This window comes from Macrobrachium rosenbergii, chromosome 9, assembly GCF_040412425.1.
Source record: "Macrobrachium rosenbergii isolate ZJJX-2024 chromosome 9, ASM4041242v1, whole genome shotgun sequence".
In the NCBI taxonomy this organism is placed as follows: domain Eukaryota; kingdom Metazoa; phylum Arthropoda; class Malacostraca; order Decapoda; family Palaemonidae; genus Macrobrachium; species Macrobrachium rosenbergii.
Genome location: NC_089749.1, coordinates 56507223 through 56524625, shown reverse-complemented (window position 1 = coordinate 56524625; position 17403 = coordinate 56507223). Strand labels below are relative to the sequence as shown.

Sequence of the window (17403 nt, the reverse complement as noted above, 5' to 3'; positions counted from 1 at the left end):
GGTTTGGTAATTGTGACACGACCCTTGAAATATTGTTTCATTTGCTTTCATTAGTGTTGCACTGCTGACATCTACACATTTTGTAAACATTTCAGTGGCACCACAAGTATAACATGCTTGCATGACACCATGTTTAGAAAACTAATAATACTGTACTTAGAAAAGAATGATTTATTAAACTCTAATTGCCATAATATTTTCTTTTAAGGTACGTACAAGTTACTGCAGATCATGGCAAATCATATATATACACCATTCGGCAGGACCGAGGTGTCAAGCAAGGGCAGATGGGCTTCAATGCAATTCAGAGAAAGCAAGCAATGCTTTCCTTGGACCAGGAGGTAAAAAGACTTTTTTTTTTGTCTTGTCAGTTTTGATTCTGCAGTAATTGTAATTGCCGTTGGATTCTCCTCATCAAAATGGTATAATAATGTGTAGTTTTCGTTAAACTTTCAGAATCCCGTTATAGAAAAATTCATACAAAACACATGCTTTTTAAACTTGTAATAGATTAACTCTCAACATTGTACTGTAATTGTATACTGTAAGTCATTGAATCTGTAAGGACAATCATTGTCGAATTTTTATGGTTGTTAGATTGTTATATTTGTTGCTTAATATATTAACACCGTTGCCAAAATGAAATGCATGTAAACTATAAGTAAACAGAAAGAAGAGAAGAACTTTGGTGTATTTCTCCAAACACCAATTTCTTAAAAAATTCTGATTGCAGAATTATTGCAGATATAGAGGTCTCTTGGGGAATTCTCAGCAAGGAGATAAACTTAAATTATTAATACTGAAAGCTAATTTTACCATACTTGAAACTTACCATCTGTTTTTTTTTACTTCAAACTACACATTTTTATTTTACAGATTAGAGTGGAACCATATGTACATGACCCACAGACACAGTTGATTGGAACCCTCGTAGTAGAAGCCGACTTTTTGCAGAAAAAAAGCACCACGAATGAGCCATACGATACGGATCATATGAGTCTTAGTTTCAAAGAACAGTTTGCAAGACATGGGTTTACTGTTGGGCAGCCACTGGTCTTTAAATTCCAGGACAAGAAGACACTGTCTCTTACATGCAAGGAAATTGAAGGTATGTTTGAATTGAAATCTCTCTCTACATTCATTATACCATTGGCTTTTTAAAGCTGATGGTTGTACATACTTCTTTGTTGAACTATAATGTTGCCAAGTACAGTACTTGTAAATGTTATCTATTTATTGACCTTAGTAGGGGAAGGATATACCTCAGTAGTGATTTAAATCATGATTACTTTATTGTAGATACATAAAAGAAAACTTCCACTGTGAGTGATGTTTGGATGTGGCTTCAGACATCATGAACAGGAGAACAAAATCTGAAGTCTCACTAACAATAGTTACTTAAAAATTGAGGTTAAAGTTTCAGGTTTTAACGTTTTCTTTTACTAGGACATTTACTAGCAATCAAACTTTAGTTCCAAGATGGCTACTGCATGTATGTGTGTGTGTGTGTGTGTGTGTGTGTGAGAGAGAGAGATATGACATTTTTCCTCTAGGTAGGTTCATTGTCTTTCTTGAGCAAAAAAGAAAATAGTAAGGCTGTATTTGAATTCCTCTAGAAATGTTGCCTAATTCATATGCCACTGCCAACAGGTAGCCTCAGCTTTGGCAAAAACTGTAGTTACTTGGAATCCAAGGAAAGCAAAGTCCTCTTCCCATTTTACAATGACTGCTTTTAAGAGGATCTTTTTGGAGAAGTCCTCTTAAAAAGTGGAGATGAGTTGAGTCATTTTTGACAGTTGCTGTTATGACACCCTCTCCCCTTTTTAATCAGGACATGGTATCTGAAATTAGGTTGATTTTTAACGTGATTAGTTCTAGTGTGCATCTCTGGTAATCTAGGATTCTGTGGGGCAGAGCCCTTTGGTAAGGTGTCATCCTGATCTAGGGTAGAATTTAATGATTCCTAACATTTACAGCCCTTAAAAGGATATTCAGCATTGCCAAAGTCACCTGAGAAGCCATAACATCTTAGGTTAGCTTTGTTTATATGCATGTATATCAGGTTATATTTATGACACTCATAATTGTTTTTAGATTGTATTCTTTCGTATGATTATTGTTAAGTTAAATTTTCCTCCTGGGGCATCCAACTTCAACCATATACAGTACTGTACATATCTGACTATTGTTTGTATGCTTTTTTTGTATTACTGTATATACTTCTTCGGTTGGCATCACATGCTCATTTTAATTGTCCATTCTCCAAATCCCCAGTTGCTCACTAATGTTCTTTGTTTCAGTAGAGTTGGTCAGTAGCATACAACCTACAAGATATTCAGTTTGAAAGATATATGCTTCCTACTGGAAATGCTGTTTTTGTAAAACAAGGCATACTGTAATTACCATATGTTAGGGCAGATTTATATTTTTGAAGTTTTCATTTCCAAAATTTTGTGTGCTTTAAAAATTTTTGCCATAGAAAATATTTGCATGGTACCAAAATGTAAATGGGGTCACCTTCAGGTGTTGCCTTAATTAATGTGTGTTTTAGATTATAGTTACCATTATTCTTTACCCTCTGTAATTTTCATTGTTAGGATTATTTCCAACAGCTGTTGTTGATGGATATTGAAGTCCTTATTCTCTGACACCAAAAAGTCATACATAAATAATCTTTTATGTGCATCACTTTTCTTTTTTTTACTAAAAAACTACTATTTTCACAACAGCTGCAGACCCAGAGGCCGCCCTAGGAAAGAAGAAAGAAGCACGGAAAATAAAATTCGGTGTCTTGCAGCCAAACTCATCCATAATATTTGAAAAAAGCGAAGGGTCATTTTTGATACTGACAGGCAAGGCTAAGGTATGAAAATATTACCCGTTTTTATCTGAGCTTTATGTTGTACAGTGTATATACTAAACAACTGTATTTCATTGCCTCACATTGGTGGTTTCCTTGTAGGGGGTTAATGCTGTCAGTGCACCTCACTGTAGACATTACTTAAGGTTCTTTGAAGTGGCCCTTCAGCCCCTAGCTGCAACCGCTTTCATTCTTTTTACTATTATTGTACCTCCATTCATATTCTCTTTCTTCCATCTTAGTTTCCACCCTCTCCTAACAATTATTTCATAGTGCAACTGCGTGGTTTTCCTCTGTTACACCTTTCAAACCTTCGTACTGTCAGTTTCCCTTTCAGCGCTGAATGACCTCGTAGGTCCCAGTGCTTGGCCTTTGGCCTAAATTCTATATTCCAGTTCTATATTCCACATAGGCAGCTGCCTTGGCCACATCCACCACAACTGAAAACAGTCAGTTATGAGCTGTAATGACCTCATCATCACCCATGACATCATTTGATAGTGATGACATCACTGCTGGTGTCATTCCAGCTGATACTTCCACCTGTGTAATCTTCTATTTTTCCTGTATCTCACTTATCACTAGTTGTACATAATTTTACACTAATTTAGTGGTGCCTTCATATATTTTTGAGTGATAGAGATTATACTTCATAGAGCCAGTTAAGTTCCAGAGGGGTCTCCCACTTTTTCTTTTCTCTTCTTTGTATTTCTCTTCTTTGGAGTTTGATTGGCATCCATTATTTTGAAATGGCATTACCAATGGGTCCTTTCCAGCTTTCTCATTAGATTGACAGAAGAGAATTCCGTCTCTCTCTCTCCTTGTGTAAGTTACAGTGAACCAGCTCCTTAGCTATCATAACTTATGTTTGTAGAAGTGGGCGGTTCCACCTTAAAAGAACATTAGTATCCACAAATCTACCCTAGGCAAACACAACAAAGGCATCTGGTGTGATTGTTGTTGGTTGAGAAGGGACACTGACAGCTATTCGTTCTTACTTAGGCAACTTGACTTTTCAACTCGAGGACTATGATTCATGAAAAGTAGCTTTCATTTCAGCACTTTCTAGAGCCAATGTACTTTAAGCAGGAAGTCCTCAAGAAAGGGATTTGGGTAAGTAGACTGGTTACTCTTAGAGAAGGGTTTGGCTCTGCTGTTTGGAATTTCATTTCATTGTGTGCCTAACCAGTCATGGTTGGTTCTAGCAGTGCAGTGTAAGATGAATTTTATAATCTACCTGCATAATGGTTTCTAATATGTCATGGTACTCTGTTATATGTCTTATGAAGATCAACATGAAGATTGCCTCCATGATGAATATCCCATCACACTTGTTAATATCAACTTTTTTCTTAGCCTCTCCTGCACCTGCTATACAGGACTGCGTACCCTACTTTAGCAATCTCAGACATACGCATTTTCACTGTGTATCCTCTTTTCTTTTATGTATTACCATTGCAATGTTTTTTCCATCTCAATATTATCATCTCTTTCATTTTAATGTTTTTATGTGTACTGCAGTCTGATTAACACTTTGTTGGAGTTGTGAGACACAGGAAATATCAGATGTGGCCCAAAACACCTCACCTGATCTCAAGACCGGTTATATTATATATATGTATCATATAGTGTTAGAAATAAAGTAAGACAGGACAGGAATGCCCATCAAAATAGGCAAAATTAAAGCTATTAATAAATATGTTTTAGTGGGCCACCAAAAAACCAATGCACTAGAGTGTAACCCAACAAAAATATCAGAATCAGGATCACCAAAACAATATTTTTGGTTAATAATATACCATGAGACTACAGTACTAAGTAATAATGTAGGATTCAAGGAAGGAACTCTTAATTGATAATAAATATGTTAGTTTCAGTACTTGTAATCAGGGGAGTGTTCTAACGGGGAACCAAGTTATGAAGTAGATATGACAGAGTAACAGCAAAGCAACTAACAAAATGTTACTTGATGGTTTTTGCCACCTGTCATCATCTATATTTTTGTGTAAGGTTTTCCCTTACATGTTTAGAGCTGACAGAAGTTCTCTCCACTGGCTTTTGTCAAGTGCCCATTCTGTGTAACTTTCTATCTGGTCTAGGTCTTTTTTTGTAAGTTTGTAAGCCTTCATACTGATTTTATTCTTGCATTTTTCACAGTTACAGTTTCTAACTAGTTGCTCTTCCCTCATCTCGTGTACAAACCAACTAGTTGTATTTTACAGCCACTCTGAAACTACTCCTTTGTGTAATTTGATCTTATTGCACCCCTTTGCAGCCCAGCCATGAAAATGAATATATTGTAGGCATACCTATTCAGAGTGTCCTACATTTTCTTTGTTAGTGCTCATCTCTTCTGCCTATACTAGTGCAAGCATTATACATGCATAGTAAATGTTTGCTGTATTTAGTAATGGGATATTCTTATTTACCAGTAGTTTAGCAGTCTCTTTACTTTTCATCTGGACTGTTGCTATTTTTCTTTGCCCTTTCAATACCTGCTTCGCAGTTTAGTATGTGTTAAGGATATTGCTATTATTAACCTTGGGACACGCTAAACAGGTAAAAAAAAGTTTTACCTTTCAAAATATCTCCCATTCTGCCCTAAAATTTGGCTCCTCCCTCTCTCCTCAGTTTGCTCCATCTTTCACATTTCAGGAATCAGAAATACCTTACTCCAGTTATATCTTGTGCTGTCAAATATTGCTTGTGACACCATGTATTACTTTCAGAATATAGCACAGAATTCAAACCATGTCTCCATCCTGGCATCCACATGCTTTTGTTTGCTCACAGTGATCTTCAGTCATCTTTCACTCCAGCCTTCCATCATTTAAACATCTTTAGAGCCACATCCTCTGATTCTGTTGTAGCACAAGGTCTCTGCTCATAGCACTTCTTAGAGGATGCCTTTCTACACGCCTTTGTAGCTTCCTCCTCAGATTCCTGTGGTGTACTTGTCACTGCCTTTCACTTTTGATCTTGTGTCATGAATAAGTGATGTTGCTATGTTAATGAGTCCTTCTAGTACCTTCTGCCTTGTTGATGCTTGCCTAATTGCCTTTTTTGGTACTTTGCCAAGTAGTTGGGGAAAGTTTGACCCTTTGCCGCTACTTGACTGGTTTTAAAAGCTATTGAACAGTTTGCTTTTTCTGCCTTTAAGTGGGTTTGTGGACAGTAAAGATTACAAGGTTTGCGTCCATGAACCAGACTTTGCCTTGATTAATTTTTCAATTAAAAATGCTACCCTTTGACTCATTCTGTAATATTCTTACCTTAGAAGTTGGAGATCACTAAGATTATATTATTGAAAACTCCAGGGTTCAAAGTCTCTAGAAAATAGTTTTGATTTGCGCAGCTAGGGGAGTTTTTGTAAGGATTCTCATGTTACGAATTGCATTTTATGTGAAATGTCACTGAAATTTTTCTTATGTATACTGCTTATTGTGAAACATTTTAAATTATAAAACGTATTTTTCTCCAGGCTCGATCAGCACACACTAGTCTCTTCTCTGCGGACTGGGATTTCCAGAAAATGGGAATTGGTGGTCTCGATGACCAGTTTATTCAGATTTTGAGAAGAGCTTTTGCGTCTAGGGTCTTCCCTCCAGAAGTTACTGAGCAACTGGGTGTCAAACACGTCAAAGGAATTTTGCTGTATGGACCTCCAGGTTTGTATGGCAAAGTTGATTTATAGATTGCCAAAGCACTGTTTTAATATGGCGAGTTGAGGTATTATTTGTCATAGTCCTCTTGAAATGGTCTTTTATACTTGAGTTGTCAGATGTGATCACTAGTGAGAAAAGTAAATACTAGTTACTCAGTTTAAACGACGGGCTTTTTGAGTAGAGGTTTGTTATGTCGTGTTTGTATAATTTAAATTATTTATTTAAGAGTTAATGATAAATATAATGGTTGCTTCTGTTGCCACAGTTTTTATTATGCAGTTATTTTACTGGGTTGATATAGTTCTTTTAATTTATTTTTGCAGTGTACATTGTATTACCCTGGTGAGGCTACTGTGCAAATTAGCAAAATTCTATCACTAAAGAGGATGTCAGATTATTGAAACATGGAAGTTATTTTCATAATTAGTAACTATTCTTACTTCCATATCCACAGGTACAGGAAAAACTCTTATGGCACGACAGATTGGAAAGATGCTTAATGCAAGAGAACCAAAGATTGTTAATGGCCCAGAAATTCTTGATAAATATGTTGGTGAGTCAGAAGCTAATGTAAGAAGACTGTTTGCTGAAGCTGAAGAAGAAGAAAGACGCATGGGACCTAATTCAGGACTTCATATCATCATCTTTGATGAAATTGATGCTATTTGCAAACAGAGAGGCTCAGTTGCGGGCAACACAGGCGTTAATGATACTGTTGTTAACCAACTTTTGTCCAAGATTGATGGTGTTGAACAGTTGAATAATATCTTAGTCATTGGAATGACAAACAGAAAAGATATGATGGATGAGGCTCTTTTGAGACCTGGTAGATTAGAAATTCAAGTAGAAATTGGACTCCCAGATGAACAAGGCCGATTTGATATTCTTAAAATTAAAACTTCAAAAATGAAGCAACATAACAAATTAGACCGTGATGTTGATCTTGCTGAAGTTGCTGCTTTGACCAAAAACTTCTCAGGTGCAGAATTGGAGGGTCTTGTGAAAGCAGCATCGTCATCTGCTTTGAAACGTTACATTCACTTAGGTAATAAGATTGAAGTTGATCCAGATGCCATTGACAAGCTGAAGATTACCAGAGGTGACTTCATATATTCACTAGAAAATGATGTGAAACCATCTCTGGGCACAAGTGATGAGGTGTTAGCTAAGTTTATCGAGAGAGGCATCATCAGCTGGGGAGGCACCCATGAGCTTGTTGAAAAGGGTCTCATGTTTGTGAAGCAAGCCAAGTCTCCTGAGACAAGTGACCGTCTATGCCTTCTGTTGGAAGGTGCACCAACTGCAGGAACAACAGCTTTGGCAGCATATTTGGCCAAAAACTCAGAGTTCCCCTTCATCAAAGTCATCAACTCCCGAGATATGGTAGGCTTTATGGAATCCTCAAAGTGTATGCGCATTAACAAAATATTTGATGATGCCTATCGCTCTGAGTTAAGTTGCATTTTTATGAATGACTTGGAACACTTGATGGGTTATTCACCCATTGGTCCACGATACCAGAGTCTTGTGTTGGATGCAATGTACTCTTTGTTGTCTGCCTCACCACCCAAGGGACGCAAACTTTTGGTTATTTGCACTTCAAAACGTCGATCTGTATTAGAAGAACTTGGACTTTTGTCTGTCTTTACTGCTGTTATAAGAGTTCCTTACATTGCTCACCAAGAAGATATCAAGTTGGTATTAGAGGAATCTCAAGCTCTTTCAACAGAGGAGGTAGGTGTGAAAATATATGATAATGCAGTCAGCTTTAGTGCACTGTAAACCCCCCGTATTCGCATTCTCATGATTCGCGGACTCACGCGTTCGCAGGTTTCTCTGTGGAATATATCTAGCCATTATTCATGGAAAATTTGCCCATTCGTAGTATTTTTCACTGAGAAGGTTCACTAATTACTGTATTTTCATATAATTTTCATGAATAAATGCACTTTTTGTGATAAAACTATTAAAATACTCAGATATAAGTATTTTTACAGGGTTTTTCTTCTGTTTAAGCTATCAAATTGGGCAGTTCTAAGTGTTTTTAGAGGGGTTTTAAGTGTTCGCGGATTTTAGCTATTTGCGGGGGGGGATGGTACGCAGCTCCCGCGAATACGGGGGGTTCACTGCATATATATCCTTATATATACACAGACATATACATATTTTATAGTAAGTCATTTCCCCTTTCTTACTTCATGCACTTGCATATAAAGCTCATCAGCAACACATGCAATTCCCCTAAACACTTGCCATTCACCTTTTTTTTTTTTTTTGCATGCATTCTTGTCCAGTTTATCAATAACTTATAATAGACCTAAAATTAAAATAATAAGTGAATAAAAGTATATTTCAATGTGAAAAGTTATCAGATAAAAATGATTTCTGGATCGGGGTCCCGTGTCACCCGGTGAAATAGTCCATTCAGCACTTATTTCTAGGTAATTCCGTTGCTAGATACCAGAGAAAGCTAAATGAAAAGCTGGAGTTACTACCCCCAGAGCGAGCTCCAGTAGATGGAGTCGTGTATGGAAAAGGGTGAACTACAAAAACACGGAACCTTATCCTATAGAGATTCCCAATGTCAAAAGTCCCAACGAGAGAGGTGCCGATACTTGCACTACTCAGGACTGTATACAAGGCAACACTATGATTCCATGTTAGCACCCACCTCACTAGAATGAAGTTTATCAAGGGAGGGAGAGAATGAAAAACAGGGGTGGGTCACCAGGTGACATCGGGCCCCTCTCCAGAAATAGATTTTCCTTTGTCAAAATCCTTTTCTGGATCGGGTCCCGTGTCACCCGTGAAATAGTAACAGAGAAATAAACATCATTCTTATGCTATTAAAGACTTAAATAGAAACGTTGAAAACTAGGAGAATTCTACCCTGAACATAAGTAAGGTCCTCTAAGTTCATGTAATGAAAATAATGTAAGTGGTCACCGTCTAAGATCATGATATTCAGTGTATAAACTCAAAAGAAACAAAAAGAATACAGTAAAATAAGAATAGTATGCCAAAGAACTTGTAGTTTATGACAGCGGTTAGAAGATATATCAGTTCGTAATACAAGTGGACCCAGGAAAATTTAATGGTAGAACTGATAGAGGCAGTGTTTAGGGTGTAGAGAATGTATGGTGTATAAGACAAATAATTTAGGAGAGGAATTAATAGAGTTTGTGATGGAAGTGAAGCATGTGTTAGGATTTCAAGTCATTAGTCTATTTAAAGAACAACAGGCATTTGCCTGCTTCCAGAATTATTCATGGTTCTGTTCTTCCCTTGTGACTAGTGAAGAAAATAAGGCTAATTGCTGCTGCGCATGTAGGTCTTGAGTAGTTAAAGTGTGCCTTGCTATCATATCAGTTGTATTTTTCACTAAAGAAGGATGCCCTCTTACTTTGGAAGGGAGCAGACCCATGTGACCTGACACCATTCCCTCTGAGGAGAATAGTACTACCTTCTGGTGGAGGGAAGATAGCTTATCCCAATCTATTACTGCATCTCTTCATGAATTTAACAAAATGCCAGACAATAAAGATGTCTGAGAACCCTTTGCAATCCTTTCCCCATTAATATATTTAATTTGGAAGCTTAGCGTATTAGGCTTTTAAGGTTAGGTTCAAGAAGAAACTAGCACTGTTATAATCAAGGTTTTACAGCCTTTTGGCCTGGGAGGTGTCTCTCAAAAACAAACCTGCAAAAGCACCATTTCCTTGTGCTATCTGCTATACTGTACTTATTAGTAATTTTAATATGCTTTCATAATGAAGGCTCATTAAGAACAATGAGCCTGGATAGGGATTAAGCTGAGAAGAAGAATGAAGCAAGATTGCTTTCATTTTATGCTTAAAACATTGCTTGAGCTATTCTCAACCAATCCACCTTTTCTTCATTTTATTCATAGTTTCCTTATAATTTACTGGATACCTACCTAATATGGCAATGGCTGTGCTGGTAATACCTATGGCACCAACACAAACATAACCTTTTAAACTCTCATTTTATCTTTAAATATGTCTTACACTCTATCATAGTTCTGTATGCTTTTGTGGTAAGCAATTTTTTATTCTCATGGATAACCATCTTCATATGTAACTGGGACTTTTCATATAAACCATGTATTATTATTAGTAGTAGTTTAAAGTCATTGACCAGATCACTGAGAGACATTTCTGCCTCACAGAACAAGCCCCACCATTTCATTCTTATTTCAGAGCACCAACTCGAAGAGAGCTAAGAATGATCTGGTTAAACTACTTATTGATAGTACAGTAGCACATCAACTTAACAGACGGTTTGGGGTTATGGATTTTTGATAAGTAACAAAGTCTGTCAAGTAAAATGGACCCTAATGTTTTGTAGATATCTTAGATATCTTACAGCTAACAGGAATTTCACACAGCTACTAACCTAAATTAACATGTACTCTACACTTGACCTTCAGTTGAAGAGACATTTGGTTGAAGAGATTTGTATAAAAATGTATCACATCTGAAATGGTAGTTACAGCAAAAATTAATCATAATAATGTAACTGATAAGTACAGAAGTCTGTTAAGTTGGGGGTTACAAGTAATCAACCAGAGTTAATTGGTAGACAAAAGGGAACAGATGAAAGGTAAAAGACAGGTAGTGGCACAGCCAGGGGTCAAAAGGAAACAGAAATGAATTTCCCATTGCTTGCTGTTCAAAGCACACTGTAAGCCATAAAATGTTCCCCCTTTGAGGCAGTCCCCCTCACCTACACCGGATGAAGGGTGATCGCACGCATTCATTGAGCCCAGTTTTTAGTTGTTCCCTATTTTCTTGGGAATTCACTTCTAGGTAAATTTTCATGAAGGAAGTGCATAGAACAGCAGTGTGTGAAGGTAGCGACTTTCCAGAATAACGCATTGTTTTGAGTTTGTGTTTCCCTTTCTGATACCTTTATTATCCTTGACACATGCCTTGGTTTTCATTAAGTTCTACTACCACTATATAGAGCCGGGTTTCATAATTAACTAAAAAATTTACTTTACACATAAACTACCAAGTTGCTACTGGCTCTGCATGTTCAGATCTGGTGTACAGGATATTCAGCTTGTGTTAAATATGAAGTTTCAAGTTTATGAAGAAAGATAATCAAGGTCTGCAAAGCAATTTTAGTGTTAGTAATAGTGTAACATATGCAGTTTCTTATATGACATGGGCCCCTTCATTCCAGTCCTGCAGAATGGATTTATGTAACTGCAGGACGATCAAGAACTGATGTAAAGTAGTTGCTTTCCCCTTATGTGTTAGATTACTTCAAGTAGTAGCCGCTCGTTCTACCCTACCTATCAGTTTCATATATGCAAAAGAAATGCATATATGAAACTAGTTTGTTTTAAAAATTTTGATCTTATTGTTTAAGTAATATTGCATGTTACAAATAAAATTATTTGAATAATATAGATTTTATTGATAGTAATTTGTTACTTCTCTTATACAGGTTGATTCCATCATGAGTCACATCAGCGACGGGAAGGTTTTTGTTGGAGTGAAGAAATTGCTTGGTCTCCTAGATTCCATGAGAGTTATGAAGGGGGTTGAGTCTCGTAAAAGAGTGGCTGCGTTTGTGAACTTGCTGGAGGATGAAGGCATCTATACCCCTGAGTTGTAAATACTTGGTTGTTACAGAAAGTGTTTCCTTAAAGTTATGAATTGCTGATGTTCTAGCTCTTACTGTAAGTCAGTTAGAACTTGAGGTAAATATAGAATTGTGTGTCATTCTAGAAAAAGTAAAGTTTAGTTCGTAAACTAAATTACAGTATATCATACATGCAACGTTCAAAATTCTTACAATATCAGTCTTTCAATTTTTCAAGTAGTTTTAAGAATATTTATTTGGGGGATTTATTTGATTTATCTGGTTAGTAAGGCTACAATGTTATTGTAGTTTTTAGAGACAAGTTGTTGATGATAAAAGAAAATCAGAAACATTAACTTTTTTTAAGTAAGCCTGCATGCCAGATTAGAAAGTTTTGAAAATGCAAATAAAAAAGTATTTGGTTGATGCAGACTGCTGCCTTACTAGAGCCTATTTTCATCAAGAAGAGGTGATTAAGAAATTACCAAGAAGTTTGTTTTCTTCAGGAGTTATGAAAGATACCCGCAAGTTGGGTCATCGCCAATCTCTCACCCTTTTCTTTTGTATGAAGCATCAGTCTCGAGTTTATCTGTATATGCCCCAGTCATCAGGGAGAAAAGTAAGACCTCAGTGTAAGACAGTGGTTTAAATCTAGAAAATATAAATATTAGATTTGTTTCCAAAAAATGTTTACGTATCCACAGGAAGGAGTAAATAAAAACAGTGTATTACTGAATCATATATATAGTTAAGAAAGTGATGTACTTATCTGAATTAGGCACATTGACAATCTGTTTAAAGGTGTTGGATAGCTTGAGTGTCATGCTTCTGCAATAGGCATTTCTAGCTTGTCACAGGCTGGCTCAGCTGGCAAATTGGATGAAAGTGGATAGAGTGCATTAAGTCATAGTCCTGAAAGGGAAGATGGACTGGCTAGTTCCTTTCACAGTGTGTTTGACTTGATTGGTGTGTTGAAGTTGTTTGATTATGACTAAGTTAGTCAGACCCCAAGCTTAATGTTCTCATAGAGTAAATTTCACCAGTAGTTTGGAACTTGAAAAGTTTTGTGAAGCTGAAGGCCTGCTAAATTTTTGGAGACTGGTGAAAAATAAGATGAAGGGTTAATAAATAAGCATGGCTAGAGGAATTCGCAATCTGGGTGGTAATATAACTGTTCAGAGCTGTAACAGAACACAGGATAAACTTCTTTCTGTCATTCCCCTGTAAGTCTGAAAGGGAAGGGGTGGTGAATAGGTTGGAGTGATATCTGTGGAGACCGGGCATCAGGGTTTTAACAGTGAGTGATAATGGTTACTGACTGCCAAGTTCTAGTCCAAGGGCTATCTTAGTGGGTCTAAAGGCTAAGGCTAAAAGGAGTGCAGTTTGATAGCCAGTGTGGAACAGAATCTGAAAAAGGTAGAATCTAATAAGTAGGCACTCATGTTTGTTTATCTTGTATGAGATTTATGAAGAACTCTGCTCTTTACAGAAGAAATGGAGAGAGAGGAGAAACTGACTTTCTGCCACGCAAGTCACAGACCTCTATCCTGTTGGCCTGGCAAAATTTGAGGGTGGGGCCTTGTTGTACTTGGAGCAACATGTGGTAGTGTTATCTTTTACCTTTCTTTTAGAAGGTAGAAGGAAAACACCAAAGCATAAGGGTCTGCACAACTTGTTGGAATATGTTAACGTCAGGTCTAAGATGAGTCACGTATCAGCCTTGTTGAACCACTATCAAGGAAAGATGTGGACCTCCAGACTCTCCTAAGATCGCAACATAGCATCCACCTTCAAAGCTGCTGGTTGCAAAAAAAGAAAAGCAATGATTAGGCACAGTAACTCCTTTACAAGTGAAGTTGCGGAAGGGGCAGTGAGAAGGGAGGCTCACTTGCATAAAATAGACTTCATTTGTCATTCACTACTAGGATTCAATAAAGATAAGATCTTCTGGTGGCTGGAATAAAGTCAGGAATGGGTTTAATTTTACATGGACTTTGCTTCATGCAAAATGCAGTTACCATGCAAGGAGTCAGGGATTAAGCGCCTCCTCAGTTCCTTTGTTATGCTACAAGTGTTGAACTGTAAGGCATCATGATATTTGTAATAACTATGAAGCCATCCTGGGAAATTTTAACTGTGAGTGATATGCAAATGTTACTTGCTTGCATGCAGTCCTTAGTTATTAGACATCATGCTGAGAGGCAGGCTCATCAAAGCCTGTCAGTGAGGGCTAGAGAGTGATTTTAAAATGAGGTCTTCTTGAGAAAGTTGCTGCTCTATTATTATGCATAATGAGCAGAAAAGAGTTTTGTTTGGCAGAAGTTTAAGATGGGCCTATCGTATCCACTAGAAGAGCAGGATCTTCTTGGTAGATTCTTAGTCAGTTGTCTCTATGTACCATAGTGACAGGCCCTAGTTAAGCATTGATTTGTTTTTCATATGAATACAGTACATGGAAATATTTTACATTCCACACTAATATATCTCGTTGGATTTTTCACTTTGAGCCACGTAGTTTTAGCACTGTAATTTCATTTGATTAGGTTTTTGTTTCAGTATTATACATTTAGATACGTAGTGTTTGCTGGAAACTACTTTTACCATTGCCAGTTATCTCTCATATCAGAACACTGTAGAATTTAACCAGTGAAATATATAACGTACGTTATTTTAGCGGTGAATAACAAGTAGTTGTGTGGAAGATATACAAAGGAGTTTAGACCATATACACCTTCTCATCCTTAAAAAGAATGAATGGAATATGAAGTAGCTTAATCAGAAAATTAAATTAATGGAATATAATGAGAATTCAGATGTTCTGTAGAGACTTTGGTTACAAAAATTTCAGTGGATTTTCTTTTGAATACAATGAACCTATGTAAGAATCACTAGATTAGATGAAAATAAATAGAGGTTGAAGTGTAAATTCCTTTAAAGTGGCACTGCTTGTATGATTATTTTGTTTCTTAAGTAATTTTTGAAACATTGCTTTTCTTGTTTACTTCTTAAGAAAATGAACGCTTGAAGCCTGCAGTCCACCTTTGGGAACATTTGACAAGACTCTTATCATTGGGAATTTGTATTTGAAGGCCCTGAAGAAGCTTGCTGTTGTTGATTTGACCATTTAGCAATTTTATTGACTTAAAGTGCTGGCAAAATTCCATCACAGCTTTTGTTGCCCCAATAAATCATAAGAGAATTAATTGGTCAGCTCATTTAACTGCAGGTAATTCAAATGATAATATCCTGTCTTTCTGCGCTTCTTTTAGCACCATTCAGTGATATAGTAGGTGGGTTATGAGGAAGAAAAGACGTTCTTCTTTTTCTCCTTGAAGCACAGTTTGTATTCCAGGCCTCTACAGTGGTATTGGGCGATTTCAAAAATGGTATTGGGCGATTTCTTTTTTTGATGAAAGAATGACATATTTTTATAGTGGAGCCACATTTCTGACCCATACCATGATCATAATTACGTGAAGCAGTAATAAGTCTTCTATGATATTTTTGAAGAATGAGATGAAAATATTTGTAAAACTATTGTTTTGTAAAAATTTACTTTATTTGAAGAAAGCAAGATTATGAGAATGAGTAATTACCCAGTTTATTCCTCTGTATCATATGCAATTAAGTTATGTGCTTAGTAAGGAGTTAACATTGTGTAATAGAAAAATGTGATAGGAAATTGACTTGCTGAATCTCTCCAAATTGCTGTTTGTTTACTCATCCTCAGTCTTTCCAGTGATGACTACACTCCCTGGAATTACAGTACCACTTATTTCCAGTCGGTAACTCTTGCATATCCATTGCACCGAAATCCAAAGGACCATATTCCCCTTTGGCTATGTATATTTATGTATAGTTGATTTTTATCGAATTTATTGTTACATAGGAGGTATACATATATAGTTATGAGTACAGTAGTATTTACTGAAAGTGTGTAATAAAGGTAGGCAGAAATTTAGTTGAAAAAATATTTATTTTTGAGTGTTAGTTAGCATTTGCCAACTTGATCAGATTTAGCATTCCCATTCATGAAAATTGTGGATCCTTTATGCGAATGGTATTCTCCTTTATAGCACGGTTGGTGGCTACTTGTTGAACCATCCTCTGTCCTTAGCTTCTGAATGGTATTGTTCTGCTGTAATCCCAAAGCTGTCTACTTTGTTCAAGGTATCAGTTTAACTTCAGTGAGTACGTTACATATTTTTCTATAGGGGCCCATGTGTGGTTGTTGTGGTCATGGTGTATTTTCATTGCCAAATCCTGTTATTGAGTATTTTGTTTGTTCTTAAAGATCTTTTGTGAAGTTTGTGTTTTAAAGTCTTGCCTTTGAGAGATGGATACTGTATTATGAAAAATTAACTGAAATGTAACAGTTCAGTTGGGAAATCCAGAACAAATTCTAAATACTGTTTTAGCATATACAGTTAAGGTAAAGCTGTTTAAATATTATTTTAATTTCCTGCCACAGTTAAAAGTATGTCCTCGTCACCCATAAAATGCTGATAATAATTAAGTGTACTTTTTTTAGTGTCTAAATCAAAAAAGTGAAAATACGCCTGTTTTTCTTTTCTGTCCAGTCCTGTACAGTATGACCTTAAAAGATATTAAAAGTGGAACATAAAAATGGTATCATTATCAAACAAATACACATAGGAAAATTAGGCATCTTTATCATTAAATTTATTACAGAGTGCAAGCCTGCTGTTTCATCTAGTAACATGTTTAACATTATTACATTGTTCATTCATGAGTGAATACCTTAGTTTAGCATTTGTCTTTTTTTTTTTTGCTGATGTGTGTTAGGAATTAAATTAGTATCAAAGAATTGCAATCAAAGACTAACTTGATAGTGTTTTTGTAGGAGTTTCTGGCAACAAGTCCTTTGCCAAGAGTGTGAAAGCTCAAAACAAAAGGTTAACATTATCTAACAAATTCATTGTCTTCAATAACTGGCAGACTTTATGAATCAATGAATCATAATAAAAAAGTAAAAGAAGTCAAACCTGTCATTAGATCATGGCATCTGTACCAAAAAGAGTGCCACATTGAAGGGATCTGATCTGCCCCCCTTATTAAGTGGATAGTGCCGTCAGTGCACCTGACATGGAGCACCGTAGGCATTACTAAAGGTGGTTTACAGTGTCCCTTCGGCCCCTTAGCTGCATCCACTTTGTAGCCTTTCATTTTACCTCTGTTCCCACTTCTTTGTTCCATCTTGCTGCCCGACCCCTCATCTCCCTCCTTTCACTCTGAAGTGCTGAA

At 36.5% G+C, this 17403-nt stretch overlaps 1 protein-coding gene across 5 annotated transcripts in view; it reads left to right on the top strand.

Moving 5' to 3' along the window:
• Positions 1-16765, top strand: part of LOC136841850 (vesicle-fusing ATPase 1-like) — a 57185-nt gene extending 40420 nt beyond the window's left edge. For 4 of the 5 annotated variants that reach the window (XM_067109237.1, XM_067109235.1, XM_067109238.1 and 1 more), the window contains exons 3-9: positions 209-341; positions 877-1108; positions 2730-2863; positions 6342-6528; positions 6980-8259; positions 12001-12167; positions 13628-16765. In XM_067109237.1, coding sequence (XP_066965338.1) covers positions 209-341; positions 877-1108; positions 2730-2863; positions 6342-6528; positions 6980-8259; positions 12001-12167; positions 13628-13745 — 2251 coding nt within the window. In that variant the 3' untranslated portion in view covers positions 13746-16765. Of the gene's footprint in view, positions 1-208; positions 342-876; positions 1109-2729; positions 2864-6341; positions 6529-6979; positions 8260-12000; positions 12530-13627 lie in introns of those variants that run through there. The other variant, XM_067109239.1, reaches the window with a different exon arrangement.
• The last annotated feature ends 638 nt before the right edge of the window (positions 16766-17403 follow it).